This window comes from Rhinatrema bivittatum, chromosome 1, assembly GCF_901001135.1.
Source record: "Rhinatrema bivittatum chromosome 1, aRhiBiv1.1, whole genome shotgun sequence".
NCBI classification, from domain to species: Eukaryota; Metazoa; Chordata; class Amphibia; order Gymnophiona; family Rhinatrematidae; genus Rhinatrema; species Rhinatrema bivittatum.
The window spans coordinates 271,391,684-271,408,376 of NC_042615.1; the positions used below are offsets into that span (position 1 = coordinate 271,391,684).

The 16,693-nt window shown below is 48.1% G+C and overlaps 1 protein-coding gene across 2 annotated transcripts in view; it reads left to right on the forward strand.

Moving 5' to 3' along the window:
- Positions 1-16,693, forward strand: part of SMYD5 (SMYD family member 5) — a 102,748-nt gene that overhangs the window by 58,837 nt on the left and 27,218 nt on the right. For both annotated transcript variants that reach the window (XM_029594617.1, XM_029594625.1), the window contains exons 8-9: positions 689-759; positions 8,957-9,063. In XM_029594617.1, the coding sequence (XP_029450477.1) occupies positions 689-759; positions 8,957-9,063 (178 nt within the window). The remainder of the gene's footprint in view (positions 1-688; positions 760-8,956; positions 9,064-16,693) is intronic.

Sequence of the window (16,693 nt, forward strand, 5' to 3'; positions counted from 1 at the left end):
CCTGGGGAATGGCAGTAAGAGTGCTGTGGTCACAGAAGATGTCACCACCCTGTTAGGTCTGCTCTCTGCACTGGAAGAGGCAGGTCGACTGGCAACTTTACCTGGAAAAAAACACTGCAGGCATTTCCATTGTTCTCCACAGTGCCGGTAGGTGGCTGTGCTCTGGTGGATTCCCTGTTGCACGTGGCTGCTGTTGCTGCTTATTTGGATTACAGACCTAAATAAGGCCACCTCACCCAGGTCCACCCGGAGCCTCGTCTGTAGATGGTCTGGGTACCTTCGATTATGTAACTTATCCGACCCATGTTTGATTGTGTATACGAGGTGAGGGCTGGGGGTTGGTGGTGAGAGAGCTTACTTCTTTTGAATGAGGAGAGAAGCCGTTACTGTGTTTTGGGGTGGGGATTGAGAGAGGCACAAGGTAGAGGGGATTAAGAGATGGAGAAAGGTGGGGACATTGGAGACATAATGTCATTGGAATGTGCTGGTCTTTAGCAGCGTTGGGCCATGGCCCTGCATGGAAACATGTGTTGGCCCTTCTTTGGACCCAGAGTGACCCCTGTTCAAAAATTAGTGAAGACCACTTATACAGAAAGATAGATATGCAGAGTGTCTCATTTTAGAGACTTTTACCAAAACTATAAACAAATCTCAATCTTTATAATGTTTGCATGTTTTCTTCTTGCAGTGGTTTACTCCAGAGGGATTCCAATCTCTCTTTGCCTTGGTTGGGACCAATGGACAAGGAATAGGAACCAGGTAGCCGCTAACTTTATTGTGTGGGTGCCTCCTCGCCCCCATTACAGATCCCTTCGTCCCCAGCAAGGTCTATCTGCAGTTACAGAAAGCAACACCCAACTGGGAAAAAAAAAAGTTTATAGGGGTTTCCAAGCTAAAATAGCTTTCCTTTGTATGTATGGTAGCAGTCGCTCCCAAGGTGACCTTCCGAGTTTGTGCATGGAGTTGTGGATAGTAGGTGTGACTTTCTCAAAGATTTAATGCTGTTTTCCTTTTTGTCCTGCAGACCAGTCCATGCTTGCCAGTAGGTGAAGGCAGGGAACTTTTTTTTTTCCACATTCTATTTTTTTTTTTTTTTTTGCTTACGTCACTCACGCTATATATCCTGGGAGAGCTGGGAGGTTCTTCAGTAGTTTTTTGCCTCCAGTTAGCTGAGAGTGTATACTGGGATAACTACGAACTATCAAAAAAAAAAAAAAAAAAAGCTAAAAGAACTAACAGGGCAAGGTAGTTAGACTCTGGGATGGACCACAGAGTAGTCCTAAGCAAGCCGTGGTATGCAGAGGGCATTTCTAGGTGGGGGAAGCACACGCTCATAGAGAGCGGTTTGGCATTCTTAGCCACAGTGGCAGGAACAGAGGCTGCTTCACCTCCAGTGGCAAGACGCATGGCTGAGAGGGGCCGGAAATGCGCACAATGTGGGACAAGGAGGAGGAGCTCCATTGTGGGCTCCTTTTGCCCCTGCTGTGATGGCTGTGAATCGCCAGAAAATGGACAGCGGAGAACAGGTGAGGAAGGGGGAGGGGTGGGTAGCAAGTAGATGCGCTGCTGACGCCAGTTCAGAGGGAGCTGCGAGAGCAGCTTGATTGGGCAGAGGGCCCTTTGTGGGGATATGCAGCCGAAGTGCAGGCAGGCCCCGAGATAGAGGTAGAGGGAAGAAGGCAAGGCATAGCACAGGAAACTGTTTTTCACGGAATTTATCTTGCTAATGCACCAGGCAGGATACAAGAAAAGCTGGGCACTCGGGCTGCACATGCACCTTGCCGTGCTCCACCTAGGCACTCAAAATTTGTGTGCATACATTTTTAAGTGTGAGTCAATTGAACACACAGTTACCGCGGCCAAGAAACACAAGCGCCTAGCTCTCTGCGCTGCTTGTCATATTAGGGCTTCCCAGCCTGACCTGGATTCCAACTTGAGTCAGCATTATGAGGAAGCTCAAGGGGATTTGGTCTCCCCAGACTTTGCTGCGCCCAGCTCCTCTCGTTCAGATAGATTGATAGCCTTAACTGGAAGTACTCCAGATCTGAGTAACCCCCTTGGCTGGGACTTCCATGGGAGAAGGAAACTCAGCTGGGCCCACCCCACTTCCCCCTGGGCTAGGTATGGACCTAGCCTAGTTCTTGGGTGGAATTTCCAGGGACTACAGGCCTTTGTACAGGTGCAGTCTAATTCATTGCTTGCCCCTGCCTGAATGGAACCCCAGCTAGTCCCCTCTCTCTCTCCCCCCCATTCCTGTTGGCAGACCTTGAGGCATGCCCCGCCTGACCAAGGGTATCCCTAGTGGGGACCCTGATGGCACAGATGAAGATCAAGATCCCTTAGAAGGGGAAATTTCCCCGGGATTAGAACCATATCGAACCTTGTTACAGGTCTTTCATAGAGATGAATTGCCGGCCTTGGTTTCCCAGACCCTGAAAACGCTGGGAGGAGCGGAATCTATAATGGAATGAAAGAAGAATCGCATTCTGATTTCCTTGCGCAAAGCCTCTTGCTACTTCCCAGTACTGGAAGCCATCCAGGAATTGACTGACCTGGAATGGGATGTCCCAGAAGCAAGTTTTAAAGGGGACTGTGCATTAGAAGCTCTATACCTGTGGATTCAGCAGTAAGAGAACGTTTGCGTTTCCGTAAAGTGGATGCACTGGTCTGCACTGTCTCTAAACGAACAACTATCCCAATGGAGGGAGGAGCAGCCTTAAAAGGTTATGCATGATAGATGGTTGGAGTCTATCCTTAAGCCTTTGTCACAGTTGCAATGCCCTTACAGATTGCTTCTTGTTGTGCCCTGGTAGCGCGTTCATGCCTACTTCTCTCTCAAGAGGTGGATGACTTGGTGGTGAACCCCAGAGTGGCTATGGAACCCGCCACCGCCTTTTTAGAAGGCGTGGGCTCGAATTTAGTCCATACTTCAGCCAGAGGAGTGGCCTCAGTGGTCGCGGCCAGAAGACAGCTATGGCTGCAGAATTGGTCAGCCGACGCAACCTCTAAGGCCAACCTTACACAGATGCCCTTTAAAGGATCACTTCTTTTCGGAAATGAATTGGAAAAACTGGCCAGTAAATGGGGCAAATCTCCAATCCCCCGGCTAAAAGAAGATAAGAGAAAGCAGTTGCAGCACCCCTTGCCTATGGGAGGCCGGTTCAGGGGCTCTCAACATTTCCGCCTCTACAGAAACTCAACATTTCAGAGGTCTCTGCCCTTTGGAAGAACTTTGTCCTTTCATAGTCAACAGCCCAAGAGAGCGGCAGGTTCAGGATCGTTCCGATCGTCCCAAGCCTCTCAATGAAATTTTACTGACCCACCTTTGGAACAAGGAGATAAGGGTCGACTGTCTCTTTTACCAAAGGTGGGTTGAGATGACTTCGGACAAATGGGTACTGGAAGTCATATGAGAAGGATATCGTTGGAATTCGCAGCACTCCTCATGATGTGTTCATGATGTCCCCTTACCACTCCCAGCACAGAAAGCAGGAAGTGATTACTCTTTTAAGGCTCCTCAGGATGAGAGCTGTAATCCCAGGAAAATATAGGGCGTTATTCCATCTATTTCATTGTACCCAAGAAGGAAGGTTCGTTTTGCCCCATCCTGGACCTCAAGAGTATCAACCATCACCTACGAGTGAATCATTTCTGCATGGAAACATTATGCTCCGTGATAATGGCCGCACAAACTGGAGAGTTCCTAACTTCCCTGAACCTATCCGAGGCCTTCCTACATATTCCAGTCAGTCAAGAACACCAATGCTTTCTACGCTTTCCGTACTTGGTCATCATTATCAGTTCTAGGCATTGCCCTTTGGTCTAGCCACTGCCCCAAGAACATTTTACTAAGATTATGGTGGTCATGGCAACAGCGTTGAGAAGAGAAGGAATCCTGGTATACCCATACTTGGATGACTGGTTGATCTGGGCCAAGTTCGTGGAAGGAAGTCTCTGGGTGACCAACAGGGTGACTTCCTTGCTTCAGGAACTCTGTTGGGTAGTAAACCTGATCATGAGTAGTCTCAAGCCTTCCCAGTTGGAGTTTCTGGGAGTCTGGTTCAACACCAGGCAGGGCAAGGTCTTCCTCCTGAGCACACGATTATGGAAGTTGATGTCCCAGGTGCGTCACTTGATGAACACAGTATGCCCGTCGGTGTGGAGCTATCTCCAAGTTCTCTGATTGATGGCGGTAACCTTTGAAGTAGTGCCATAGGTGAGAGCACACATGCGCCCACTTCAACACTCTCTGCTGTCACATTGGAACCCGCAGTGTCAAGACGTCAGTTCGGCTCCACTTACCAATGGGAGTCTGCTCTCACCTAAGTGGTGGTTGCAGGAAGCTCATCAGAGCAGGGGTGTGTCTCTGTCCTCCACGAACTGGCCAGTTCTTAGAACGAACGTGAGTCTCCGGGGCTGGAGAGTTCACTGTCAGGAACTCACGGCCCAGGGACATTAGACTGAGGAAGAAGTCCTCTGGAACATCAATCGGCTGGAAGCCTGGGCAGTGAGGCTGGTGTGCTTGCAATTCAGCCACAGATTCCAGGGTCAAGCGGTCCGCATAATGTCGGACAATGCAACAATGGTAGCCTTTGTCAACCAACAGGGATGATCCAAGAGCCAGAAGGTGTCTCAAGAGATAGACCGCCTTATGGAATGGGCAGAAATACATCTACAGACTATCTCAGCCACACACATCACAGGAAAAGACAGAGCAGACTTTCTAAGCAGGGAGAGTCTGGATCCAGGAGAGTGGGTATTGTCGGCCAAAGTCTTTCTTTCAACTGATAGATCACTGGGGCCTCCTGTCCTTCAACCTGCTGGCTGCATCTCACAATGCGAAGGTTCCCCAATACTTCAGTTGCAGAAGAGATCTGTGATCCCTGGAGATTGATGCTCTTGTTCAGACCTGGCCGGAAGAAAAGTTCTATACTCCTTCCCTCCATGGCCCCTGCTGGGGCAGGATCATCTGCAGAATCGAGCACCACAGGGGATTAGTGCTCCTAGTAGCTCCAGATTGGCCCAGGCGCCTGTGGTGTCGGAGACTCCTAGTGGAGACACCATCCCCCCCCGTGCCTTCCACCGCACAGGGACCTGTCTTGCGGTCTGGCTCTTCAGAGGGCTCGTCTGATGAAGCAAGGATATTGTGGTGGTAATAGCCACCTTACTCCGTGCTTGGAAGTTTTCTACGACCCTAGCGTATGTGCAGGTTTGGAGAGTATTTGAGGCCTGGTGCAAGGAATGTGATGTCCCCCTTTGGGTGGTCAAAATCCCACTAATTCTTGAAGGACAGCTTGAATAAAGATTTGGCCCTTAACTCCTTGAAGGTGCAGGTAGCTGCTGTCTCCTGTTTCAGGGGCGAGGTAAACAGAACTTCCCTGTCAGCTCATCTGGACGTGGCCGGTTCCCTTGTGGAAACTTAATCTAGTATTGGAGTTTTTGGCAGGGACCTCCTTTCAGTTGCTGTCCTTGCACTTGTTAACCCTGAAAACGGTGTTCCTTATGGCAATATGCTCGGCTCATCGCATATCTGAACTACAGACATTGTGTCAGGAACCGTTCCATCCTTCTTGCCCAAGGCAATCTCGGAGTTTCATTTGAATCAGTCCATTTCATTGCCACCCCTAAATAGGCACAAGGACTTGGAAGAATACCGCCTCCTCCACCATTTAAACGTCAGTAGGTTTTTGGTGCGGTATCTGGAAGTTTCAGAACTGGTCCGCAGGACAGACTGCCTGTTTGTCCTTCATGGGGGGAAGGAAGCAGGGTGAACCAGCTTCGGGCTACCATAGCTCTCTGGATTAAGGAGGGTGGTCATGGGAGCTTTTATGGAGGCAGGAAAGCCATTACCTTCTCAAGTTAAAGCTCATTCCACCAGGGCTCAGGCAGTCTCATGGGGGCGGAGGCTAGACTGCTGTCCCTCGTCGATATCTGCCGAGCGGCGACGTGGTCCTCCTTGCACACCTTATCCAGGTTCTATCACCTGTATGTTCATGCCTGGGCGGCGCAGCCTTTGCAGGGGTGGTATTAACCGGACCTCAGGCTGCCTCCTGCCCTGATCGGGAGTAGCTTTTGTACATCCCATTGGTCCTGAGTACATTTGGCTACACGCTAAGAAATGGAGAAATTACTTACCTAATAATTTTGTTTTCCTTAGTGTAGACCAATGGTTCCCAACCCTGTCCTGGGGACCCCCCCCCCCCCCCCCAGCCAGTCAGGTTTTCAGGATATCCACAATGAATATGCATGAGAGAATTTGCATGTTATGGAGGCAGTGCATGCAAATTTTCTCTCATGCATATTCATTGTGGATATCCTGAAAACCTAACTGGCTGGGGGGGGGGGGGGGGGGGTCCCCAGGACAGGGTTGGGAACCACTGGTGTAGACAGATGTGCTCACCATCCCGCCCATGGCATGGATATAGATTTCAAGAGATTACAGGTAAGCTGTCATCCAGTCCCTAGATCCAGGGCATCTATAATCTTACTCGGGCTCAGTTTTTAATCGAGTTTTTTAATCGTTTTTTCGATAGTATGTCTACAGTGGCTTTTGAAGAGAATATCTCAGGGCGTATCTAGGGTGATGTCAGCTTTGAAACCTGACTCCATCTCCATCTGCTGGCAGGGGAACACAACCTGTTAGTCTTGAGTCCATCTATCTACACTAAGGAAAACAAAATTATCAGTAAGAAATTTCTCCATTACCAGATAATTTCCTTTCCTTTAGTTCTAGCATACCAGTCCAAGTACCCTTCCAAAAGAGAGAAAAAAAAGAGAAATGCAGGACATCAACCTAATAGGCTAGGGCAAGAGGCTACTAAGGAACCTCCCAGCTATCCCAGAATATATAGCGTGAGTGAGGTAAGCAAAAAAAAAAAAATGGAAAAATTTCCCTGCCTCCATCTACTGGCAAGCAGGGAAATCCTGCAAGTGTTAACTGGTCTGCTAGGACTAAAGGAAAAGAAATTCTCTGGTTAGTATAAATTTCACCTTCTCAATACTCTAGGTGGTTCCTTGTGGCCTCATAAGAAAGTTCCTAATTCTAACTGTAAACATATAGTACTTTTTTGTATTCCTTACAAGAAAATTTAGTGCCTATTACCCCTAACTGGCCTTGGCAGTTTTGACACATTACAAAGTAAAAACTAAGGTAACAAAATATCTTTAGTATTTTGGGTCAAGTTGTTTCCTCCTGTGGCCCTTGGCTGCCTTCCCAGCCATGGTCCACCCTTAGGGGTAGATTTTCAAACCGCGCAATTTGGCGTACTTTTGCTGGCGCATCAGGCGCAAGCAAAAGTACGCGGGATTTTAGTAGATACGCGCGTAGCCGCTAAAATCCTGGATCGGCGCGCGCAAGGCTATCAATTCCGTATAGCCGGCGCACGCCGAGCCGCGCAGCCTACCCCCGTTCCCTCCGAGGCCGCTCCGAAATCGGAGCGGCCTCGGAGGGAACTTTTCTTTTGCCCTCCCCTCACCTTCCCCTCCCTTCCCCTACCTAACCCACCCGCCCGGCCCTGTCTAAACCCCCCCTTACCTTTGTCGGGGGATTTACGCCTCCCGGAGGGAGACGTAAATCCCCGCGCGCCAGCGGGCCGCTAGCGTGCAGGGACGCAACCTGGGGGCGGGTCCGGAGGGCGCAGCCACGCCCCCGGGCCCGCCCCCAGAATGCTCCCGACACGCCCCGAAAACGCCGCGTGGTTCGGGCCCGCCCCCGACACGCCCCCCTCAGAAAACCCCGGGACTTACGCGAGTCCCGGGGCTCTGCTCTTAAAATCCGCCCCTTAGAGCAGAGGCTGGGCTTGGGAGTGGAACCTAGGTCCTGCCACTTGGCTGAGCGTAGTACTACTGCTGAGCCACCAGGTCAGTCCTTGGAGAGTAAAGCTTTGGAAGCTTCTCTTGGGGGTACTGTTGTGCTGATCAGAAACAAATGTAAAGCACAAGTATGGCACGAATGGCTGAAGAGTGGACTCAGAAGAAAAGTGCAGGCCTTTATTTTTTTAATTAAAAAAAATGTAAATACAAAAATAGATTTAAAAAAATCAATATATGTTAAGACAAACAAATGAGACCCAGGGATAACATTAAAAGAGGAATCAATAGCGCAAAGGAAGAATGATGATCAGCTTTTGAAGAATCCATTCAGGATGATCCTTCACCATCTTCTCTATATGGACGGATGTGGCAAAGTATATCTCCTCTCTTGGGGTAGTGGCTGTCCTTCCTTTCAAGGGAAGGATCAGAAAGGGAAGAAGCCTGTATGTGGCTCCCATCTGAATGGGAGCTCCATTCTGCACCATGTGAATGAGGAGCACAGGAAAGTAGCAAGGCCAAAGGAGGGAGGGGGAATTGGCACGTCGTGATGCTGGACCAATTAAATTAGCTTCATACTGCCAAGGGGCAATGGTCCAGCCTATTTTGAAGCTGAGGAAGATCCAGGCTGCACCAGCTCCAGGTCAATAGGAGTCCAATAGTCTCAGACACTCGCACCAGCCAAAGGTAAATTTTGCCCATCTCAGTCCACATCGAGAAAACAGTCTTGCCTGGGCATCAATAGCTCAGCACTGGTGCAAGGGGCACTTAGGCTGACATGGCTGCAAACCTGCCCACCAGCCTGAATACCTGGCTAATGGTCTCCTTGAGTGACTTGCCCACAGAGTGCAAATGGAGCTGAGTAACTTTTAATGCAGCTACTTTCTGAGCCCCCAGAAAGTCTTTGGTCTGTGTGGCAATACATTCTCTATGGACAGTGGGTCCTGTGTGTACAAGACTAGAGGTCCCTCTGGACCAAATGTCACCACAGGAGAGGTCTGCTCATCCTTGAGTATTAAAGACCCACTTGTATGTAAGAGGATGTGTTCTAGTAACAGCAGCAGTAAGTAACGGGAAATGCACTTCAGATCATAGGGGACCCTGCTGCTAGCGCTCGTCATTTTTTTTTTGCTTTGGTTTGCTGCAGCTCCCTGAGCCAGTGGGTGCATGGCTGCGATTCTCTGGAGCTCCACCCTCAAGAACGGGAGCAGCTGGATGCTTTCATAGATCAGCTTTATAAGGATGTCGAGAGAGGTAAGAGCAGAAGCTGATGCCTATGGTAAAGTGCTTCTTCTCTGACAGCATTCCCAGCTGTCTGAAGAGCAAACGGAATACCCAGTCTGGATCACAACATTCTGGTGGGGTGGCTTTCCTCGTGAAAAAACTTTCATTGCCAAAGAAGATGGCACATGGCCTCAGACAGCGATGCAATAACACTTAACATAAGAATTACAATGCATGGTCAGGCTAGTGGTGCATTGAGCCCATCATCCTGTCTCAGGCAGTGGCCAATATGCCAGATATTTTCAAGTGAACTATATTCTAATAGGATATCTCTTCGCTGTTGCTTGTTCCCAGAACTAAGAGGTGGTGATCCCCATGTCTGCCTGATTAATAATTGTTAATGGAGTTGTTGGCTAGAAATTTGTTCAAAATTTTTTTTTAACTTTGATTATATTATTAACCTTGACTACATCCTCTGGTAACAAATTCCACAGCTTTAGTGTGCATTGATTGAAATAATACTTTCTTAAATTTATTTTAAATCTGCTACAGTTAGTTTCATGGCACATCCCTTAGTTTTAGTATTGTTTGAAAGGGTAAATTACCATCTCCTATTTACTTGTTCCACACCAATTATAATTTTATAAACCTCTGTCCTATCCCCTTCAAGCTGAAGATCCCTAACCTGTGTAGCCTTTCTTCATAAGGGAGCTGTTCCATCCCCTTTATCATTGTCGTTGCATGTCTCTGTATTTTTTTTTTTTTTTAGTTCTCTTTATCTTTTTTTTGAGATAGTGACCAAAACTGCATACAGTACTCTGTGCAGTCGCATTGTAGATTTTTACAGAGGTATTATGATGATATCTGTTTTATTCCTCATTCCTTTGGAATAATTCCTAACATTCTATTTGTTTTTCTGGCCACTGCTGCACACTGAGCTGAGATTTTCAATGTATTAATCCCAGTGACACTCTAGTCCTTTTCCTAGGTGGTAACTCTTACTCTCTTTCATACCCCAGATCAGTCCAGACAAGTAGATTTTGCATCCCTACCAGCAAATGGAGGAAGAGAACAAATGTTTTGAGGCACTGCTTCATATACGAGAGTGCCACCTGTAGTTCCTTATTATTTCTATGTCTCCAGCAGATGGTACAGGTGCAAACCTGCAGTCTGAGTGATATTATTAAAAAGAAATAAAAAAAATTATAGGACAGAAGCTGCGATCGCATGTAGGGCAGCAATAGTGTTGGGGAGGAGTTGCCTACAGTGTCCGATGCTGGGTGTCTCTGGGGCTGGTCAGAGGAGTGATTTTAGGGCAGTTGTGCCAAGTGGTAGACTTGATGGCACTCTGCATTACAGTGCGCAAAATTTTATCGGGCCTGCAGCTCGCACCGGATGCACTTGAATGCAGGTGCGCTTTGCACTGGTTGTGCCTTGGGGAGGTGAGGGAACCTCCATGGAGGCTGTGGGAAGCCAGAAGGTCACCTGTTCGGCAGGGCCTGTGTCAGAGGCTCCCAGAGGGGCTGAAAAGATGGCTTTATTGAGACACAGCAGAAATTCTCTAGTGCGCACAGGACCCAAGGATACCCCTTCTCCTCTTTCCCCCAATGGGGCTGTCTTCAGGAGAGGATTTGAGTGTGGGGGGAATCCGGATGGGGAGGAGTTCTTGGTGATTTTGTGCTGCTTCTCCACGAGCCCTATTTGGCTAGACAGGGAGTGGTGGCAAAGCTGCAGTGCCCTACAAAGAGGTTCAAGCTGGGTCAGGGGGGTTCTGGTCCTTGCTTCATTGCCTGGGGCTGACTAGGCCTTGGAGGGTATAGACCATGAGGATGCCAGGGATCTGGACGAGCCGTTTGCAGCAGGTGAGATCCAGGAGACGACATGGGGAATGACCTAGCAGCGGGCAACCCGGTCAATGACCCAGGGGTGAGTAAGGATGTGACCAACCTGGATAAGACACCGGTGACCAAAAGAGATGATCCGAGATTCATCCGATTGTCTGGAAGGAGGAGTTAAGGCTTCTAATTTCCCATGTCTTTGAAGAGCTGGGGATCAAGGTCACCCTGGAGGGTTCAGATAATGAAAGTATGGATTCGGTGATGGATGGCCTGTGGGGTACTCAAAAGGCTTTCCTATTGCCCAAGAAGGTGAAAAACTGGTGAACTGGAAGTCAGTGGGGCGATGGCAATGTTGTATCTGCTAACAGAAGAGACTTTAGAACTGGTAAAGCTACCTAAGGTGGATGCAGCAGTGACAATGGTCACAAAGAAGACCACTATCCAATGGCAAGGTTGGCTGCGTTGAAGGATGTTCAGGTCTGCAAGATGGAAATTCAGTTGAAGAGGATGTTTAAAGTTTCAGCCTTCAGCCGGCGATTTGTGGTAGCCTGATGCAGAGGGCCTGGTTTGTACTGGGTGCAGAAGGCACAGGAGAAAGGAGGCTATGGCAGTGGATTCCAAATGGGCAGCCTGGCTGGAGGCTGGACTGGCCTATGTGGCAGATGTGCTGTATGACTTGGTCCGGATGTCAGTCAGGAATATGATCTCTGCAGTAGCAGCAAGGAGACATAAGAAATTGCCATGCTGGGTCAGACCAAGAGTCCATCAAGCCCAGCATCCTGTTTCCAACAGAGGCCAAACCAGGCCACAAGAACCTGGCAATTACCCAAACATCATGAAGATCCCATGCTACTGAAGCAATTAATAGCAGTGGCTATTCCCTAAGTAAACTTCTCTTCCAGTAACTTATCCAAACCTTTTTTGAACCCAGCTGCACTAACCACATCTTCTGGCAACAAATTCCAGAGCTTAATTGTGCGTTGAGTGAAAAAGAATTTTCTCCGATTAGTCTTAAATGTGCTACTTGCTGACTTCATGGAATGCCCCCTAGTCCTTCTATTATCCAAAAGTGTAAATAACCGATTCACATCTACTCATTCAAGACCTCTCATGATCTTAAAGACCTCTATTATATCCCCCCCTCAGCCGTCTCTTCTCCATGCTGAACAGCCCTAACCTCTTTAGCCTTTCCTCATAGGGGAGATGTTCCATCCCCTTTATCATTTTGGTTGCCCTTCTTTGTACCTTCTCCATCGCAACTATATCTTTTTTGAGATGCGGCAACCAGAATTGTACACAGTATTCAAGGTGCGATCTCACCATGGAGCAATACAGAGGTATTAATGCATTTTCCATTTTATTAACCATTCCCTTCCTAATAATTCATAACATTCTATTTGCTTTTTTGACTGCTGCAGCACACTGAGCCGATGATTCTTAAAGTATTATCTACTATGATGCCTAGATCTTTTTCCTGGGTGGTAGCTCCTAATATGGAACCTAACATCGTGTAACTACAGCAAGGGTTATTTTTCCCTATATGCAACACCTTGCACTTGTCCACATTAAATTTCATCTGCCATTTGGATGCCCAATCTTCCAGTCTTGCAAGGTCCTCCTGTAATGTATCACAATCTGCTTGTGATTTAACTACTCTGAATAATTTTGTATCATCCGCAAATTTGATAACCTCACTAGTCTTATTCCTTTCCAGATCACTTACTTATATATATATATATATATATATATATATATATATATATATATATATATATATATATATATATATATATATATATATATATTATATATATATATATATATATATATTATATATATTTATTTATTTATTGAAAAGCTCTGGTCCAAGTACAGATCCCTGAGGCATTCCACTGTTTATCCTTTTCCACTGAGAAAATTGACCATTTAATCCTACTCTCTGTTTCCTGTCTTTTTAGCCAGTTTGTAATCCAAAAAAGGACATTGCCTCCTATACCATGACTTTTTAGTTTTCTTAGAAGCCTCTCATGAGGGACTTTGTCAAACGCCTTCTGAAAATCCAAATACACTACATCTACCGGATCACCTTTATCCACATGTTTATTAACCGCTTCAAAAAAATGAAGCAGATTTGTTAGGCAAGACTTCCCTTGGGTAAATCCATGTTGACTGTGTTCTATTAAACCATGTCTTTCTATATGCTCTATGATTTTTATCTTTAGAATAGTTTCCACTATTTTTCCCAGCGCTGAAGTCAGGCTCACTGGTCCATAGTTAGCCGGATCACCCGTGGAGCCCTTCTGTGGTCATGTGGAGGGGATAGACCATGAGGATGCCATTGATCTGGACTAGCCGTTTGCAGCAGGTGAGATCCAGGAGACGACATGGGGAATGACCTAGCAACGGGCAACCTGGTCGATGACCCAGGGGTGAGTAAGGATGTGACCAACCTGGATAAGACACCGGTGACCAAAGGAGATGATCCGAGATTCATCCGATTGTCTGGAAGGAGGAGTTAAGGCTTCTAATTTCCCATGTCTTTGAAGAGCTGGGGATCAAGGTCACCCTGGAGGATTCAGATAATGAAGGTATGGATTCAGTGATGGATGGCCTGTGGGGTATGCAAAAGGCTTTCTCATTGCCCAAGAAGGTGAAAAACTGGTGAACTGGAAGTGGGATACTCTGGAAGCCGGTTTGAAGGTCAGTGGGGCGATGGCAATATTGTATCTGCGGATATGTGGTCTAAGTTGCAGCTCTATAATCTTCTTTTCATGGGAAAGCTGCTATTTGGAGAAGACCTGGAGCAGTTGATGAAACATCTGAGACTCCAAGGGGAATAAGTTGCCGCAGTGTAAAAGCTGTCAAGAAGACCTTTCCGCTGCACTTCCAATTTCAGGCGGTTCAGTCTGGCAAGAGTGCCTCTGGTTTGGGGCAAAAGCAGACCTCAAGTCAACAACAATCCTTTCGGGATTCCTGTAGGACTTCCAGAGATTGTTCCTCTCAGGGGACCAGAGGAGGAAAGACTTTGCAGTGAAGTCTGGCAGGTCCACTCTTTGGAAGCAGTAGGAGGGAGGCTGTCCCTTTTCTATGCAGAGTGGACTAGGATCACATCAGATCAGTGGGTTCTAGAAGTGCTAAGAAATGGTTACGCCTTTGACATTTCTCATCTGATCAAGGAAGCTTTCATGGTGTCCCATTGCATATCTTGAACCAAGCAAGAGGCGATATCGATACGCTACACCGCTTTCTAAGGCTGGACGCAATTGTACCGGTTCCTCCACTTGAAAGGGGACAAGGAAGGTATTATATTTTGTGGTCCCCAAGAAAGAGGGTACATTCTGGCCCATTCTGGATCTTCAGAAAGTCAATAAGGCACTGTGAGTGCCGCGTTTTTGAATGGAAACATTGCGGATGGTAAAGCAGCAATCCGGAAAGGAGAGTTTCTGATGGCATTGGTCCTGACGGTAGCCTAACTGCATATACTCATTTGGTCGGAACACCAAATGTTTTTGTGGTTTATGGTGCTGGGGCAGCATTTCCAGTTTTGGGCCCTTCCCTTTGGGTTGGCGACTGCACCATGCACGTCTTTGAAAGTGATAATGGTGGTAGCGGCAGCCCTGAGAAGGGAGGGGATTCTTGTCCACACTTATCTGGACAATTGGCTCATTCGAGTGAATTCTGAAGGGGAATGTTTCAGGAGATGCACCGAGTGATGGAGATGTTTTAGTCACTCGGATGGATGATAAACTTGCCAAGAGTCATCTGGTGCTGATTCAGTCATTCAACTACCTAGGTGCACGGTTTGATACCTGGGCTGGTAATGTCTTTCTCACCCCAGAGATATTACATTTCTTGAGGTTGCCGGTTTTCAAGGCCTGGGATTATTTACAGGTACTGGGTTGTAAGGCATCTACGCTAGATTAGGCAAATGCCCATGGCACCAATCTGCGGCGCCTCCAACGAGCACTGCTGTCCCACTGGAGTCCGTTGTTGGAGGAGAACCAGTGGCCTGTACCCTTGCAGGGAGAATCCAGGTCCAGTCTCTTGTGGTGGCTATCTTGCCACAATTTGGAGAAGGGGGGTGGATCTGGAGATCCCGGACTGGATGATGGTGACCATGGATGCCAGCTTCAGTGGTTGGGGGGGGGGGGGGTTGTCTGTCTAGGATGGACACCACAAGGTTGATAGACTAGGCTGCTTCCGTAGGTGACTATCAGTCATTTAGAAACGAGAGTGGTTCTCAGGGCACTGATGTTCCCTGTATGTGCCCAGGTCAGTCCAGACTCCTGGGTTTTGCCTCCCTTCCAGCAGATGGAGACAAAATTTTGCTGACATTGCCACATCACCTGGTGTGCCACCTGCAGTCCCTCAGTATTTCTGTCTCCAGCAGATGTAGATGTGCAAAACCTGCAGTCTGGAAACTAAATCTTATTTATTTATTTTGAACTAATGAAGTCTGTTGGAAGATTTCCTCCCGGGAAGTTGGCAGATCCTGGTGGGGCCATACTTTCCGGTACAGAGATGGACAAGCAGGGCGTAGGGGACTCTTTTAGACCTTGGTCCTTTTGCTGCCAGGGTAGACAGCTGGTGAAGCCAGTTTCCTCTCTCCCAGGAAGACTTTGTGGAGCCTGCTGCCTGTCTTATTCTGTGAGAGAGGTAACTTTAAAGTTTTTACAAAAAAAAAGTTTCCTTATTTCTTTTTCATGTCCGTGTTGTCCCGGTGTGGCAGCCTTGCAGGGGCTCTGCAGCAGCATCTCTTGTGGTGGTCTTTTTTTTTTTTCCAACTGAAGACCTCTGAGTGACTGCCTACACATGCAGTTGGGCAGGGTACTGACATGCCACATGGCAGTAAATGCTCTGCATGCAGCAAGGAACGCATGCAGCTGTCCCGGGCCGGTTTTTGTTCCCACTGCCTCTCTGGGGGAGAGGGCAGATCAGGAACATCAGAAGCAGCAAGAGCCTAGAAGGCTCACAAGTGATTCTGGTGCAGCAGCAGCATGGGCCCTTTCCCAATTTAGCGTGGGAACGGTGGCCATTTTGTCTTCTCTCGTGATTGCTTCAGAAGCCGTTTGGGGGGGGGGGGGGGGGGAGAGATATCCTTCCTCAGCTGTCCCTGGCTGATCAGAACCCCATGGAGGATTGAGGGCCTGGGGGTCTCAGTCGGGGGAGGATGAGGACATCCCGGAGGAGGATTCTGATGATCCTGCAGCTTTTTCATCAGATGTTTTTATTGCAGCACAAAGCATACATAGCCAGGAAAGCTGTGGAGAGGCATGTTTCCGGGAGTGAGAGGTCGATGGGATCTTGGCCTAGGAAGAGATCCAGAGTTTCATGGACTAATACTGCGACAAGGATTCGGCGTTTCGTTGGTAGGCCTACTAGGTCAGGTGCGGCAGACGAGGCCTTGGAGGATACGGAGGATGGGGATCTTCCAACGGATGACCCTCCTGAGGTGGAGCCTTCTCTGGATGCACAGGATACGGAGGAAGGGCTGGGACAAGCCCCGGCTGTTGAGGGGGATGATCCTAAGGTGGTTCGTCTTTTCCACAACAAAGAGCCCCTCATTCCCCCATGTCCTTAAGGAACTGGCAATTAAGGTTCCACGAGAAGAATCTGATCAGGAGGAGGTGGATCCAGACAGAGGTCCAGCAAAAGCTTTCCCCTTCCATAAGTCAGTCAGGAAGTTAGTGGTCAGGGAGTGGGATACTCCGGAGACCGGCTTAAACATCGGCAGAGCAATGGATAAGTTATCCATTACCAGAGGACACACTTGAGCTGTTGAGTTCCAAAGGTGGATACCTCAGTTTCTGCAGTCACCAAGA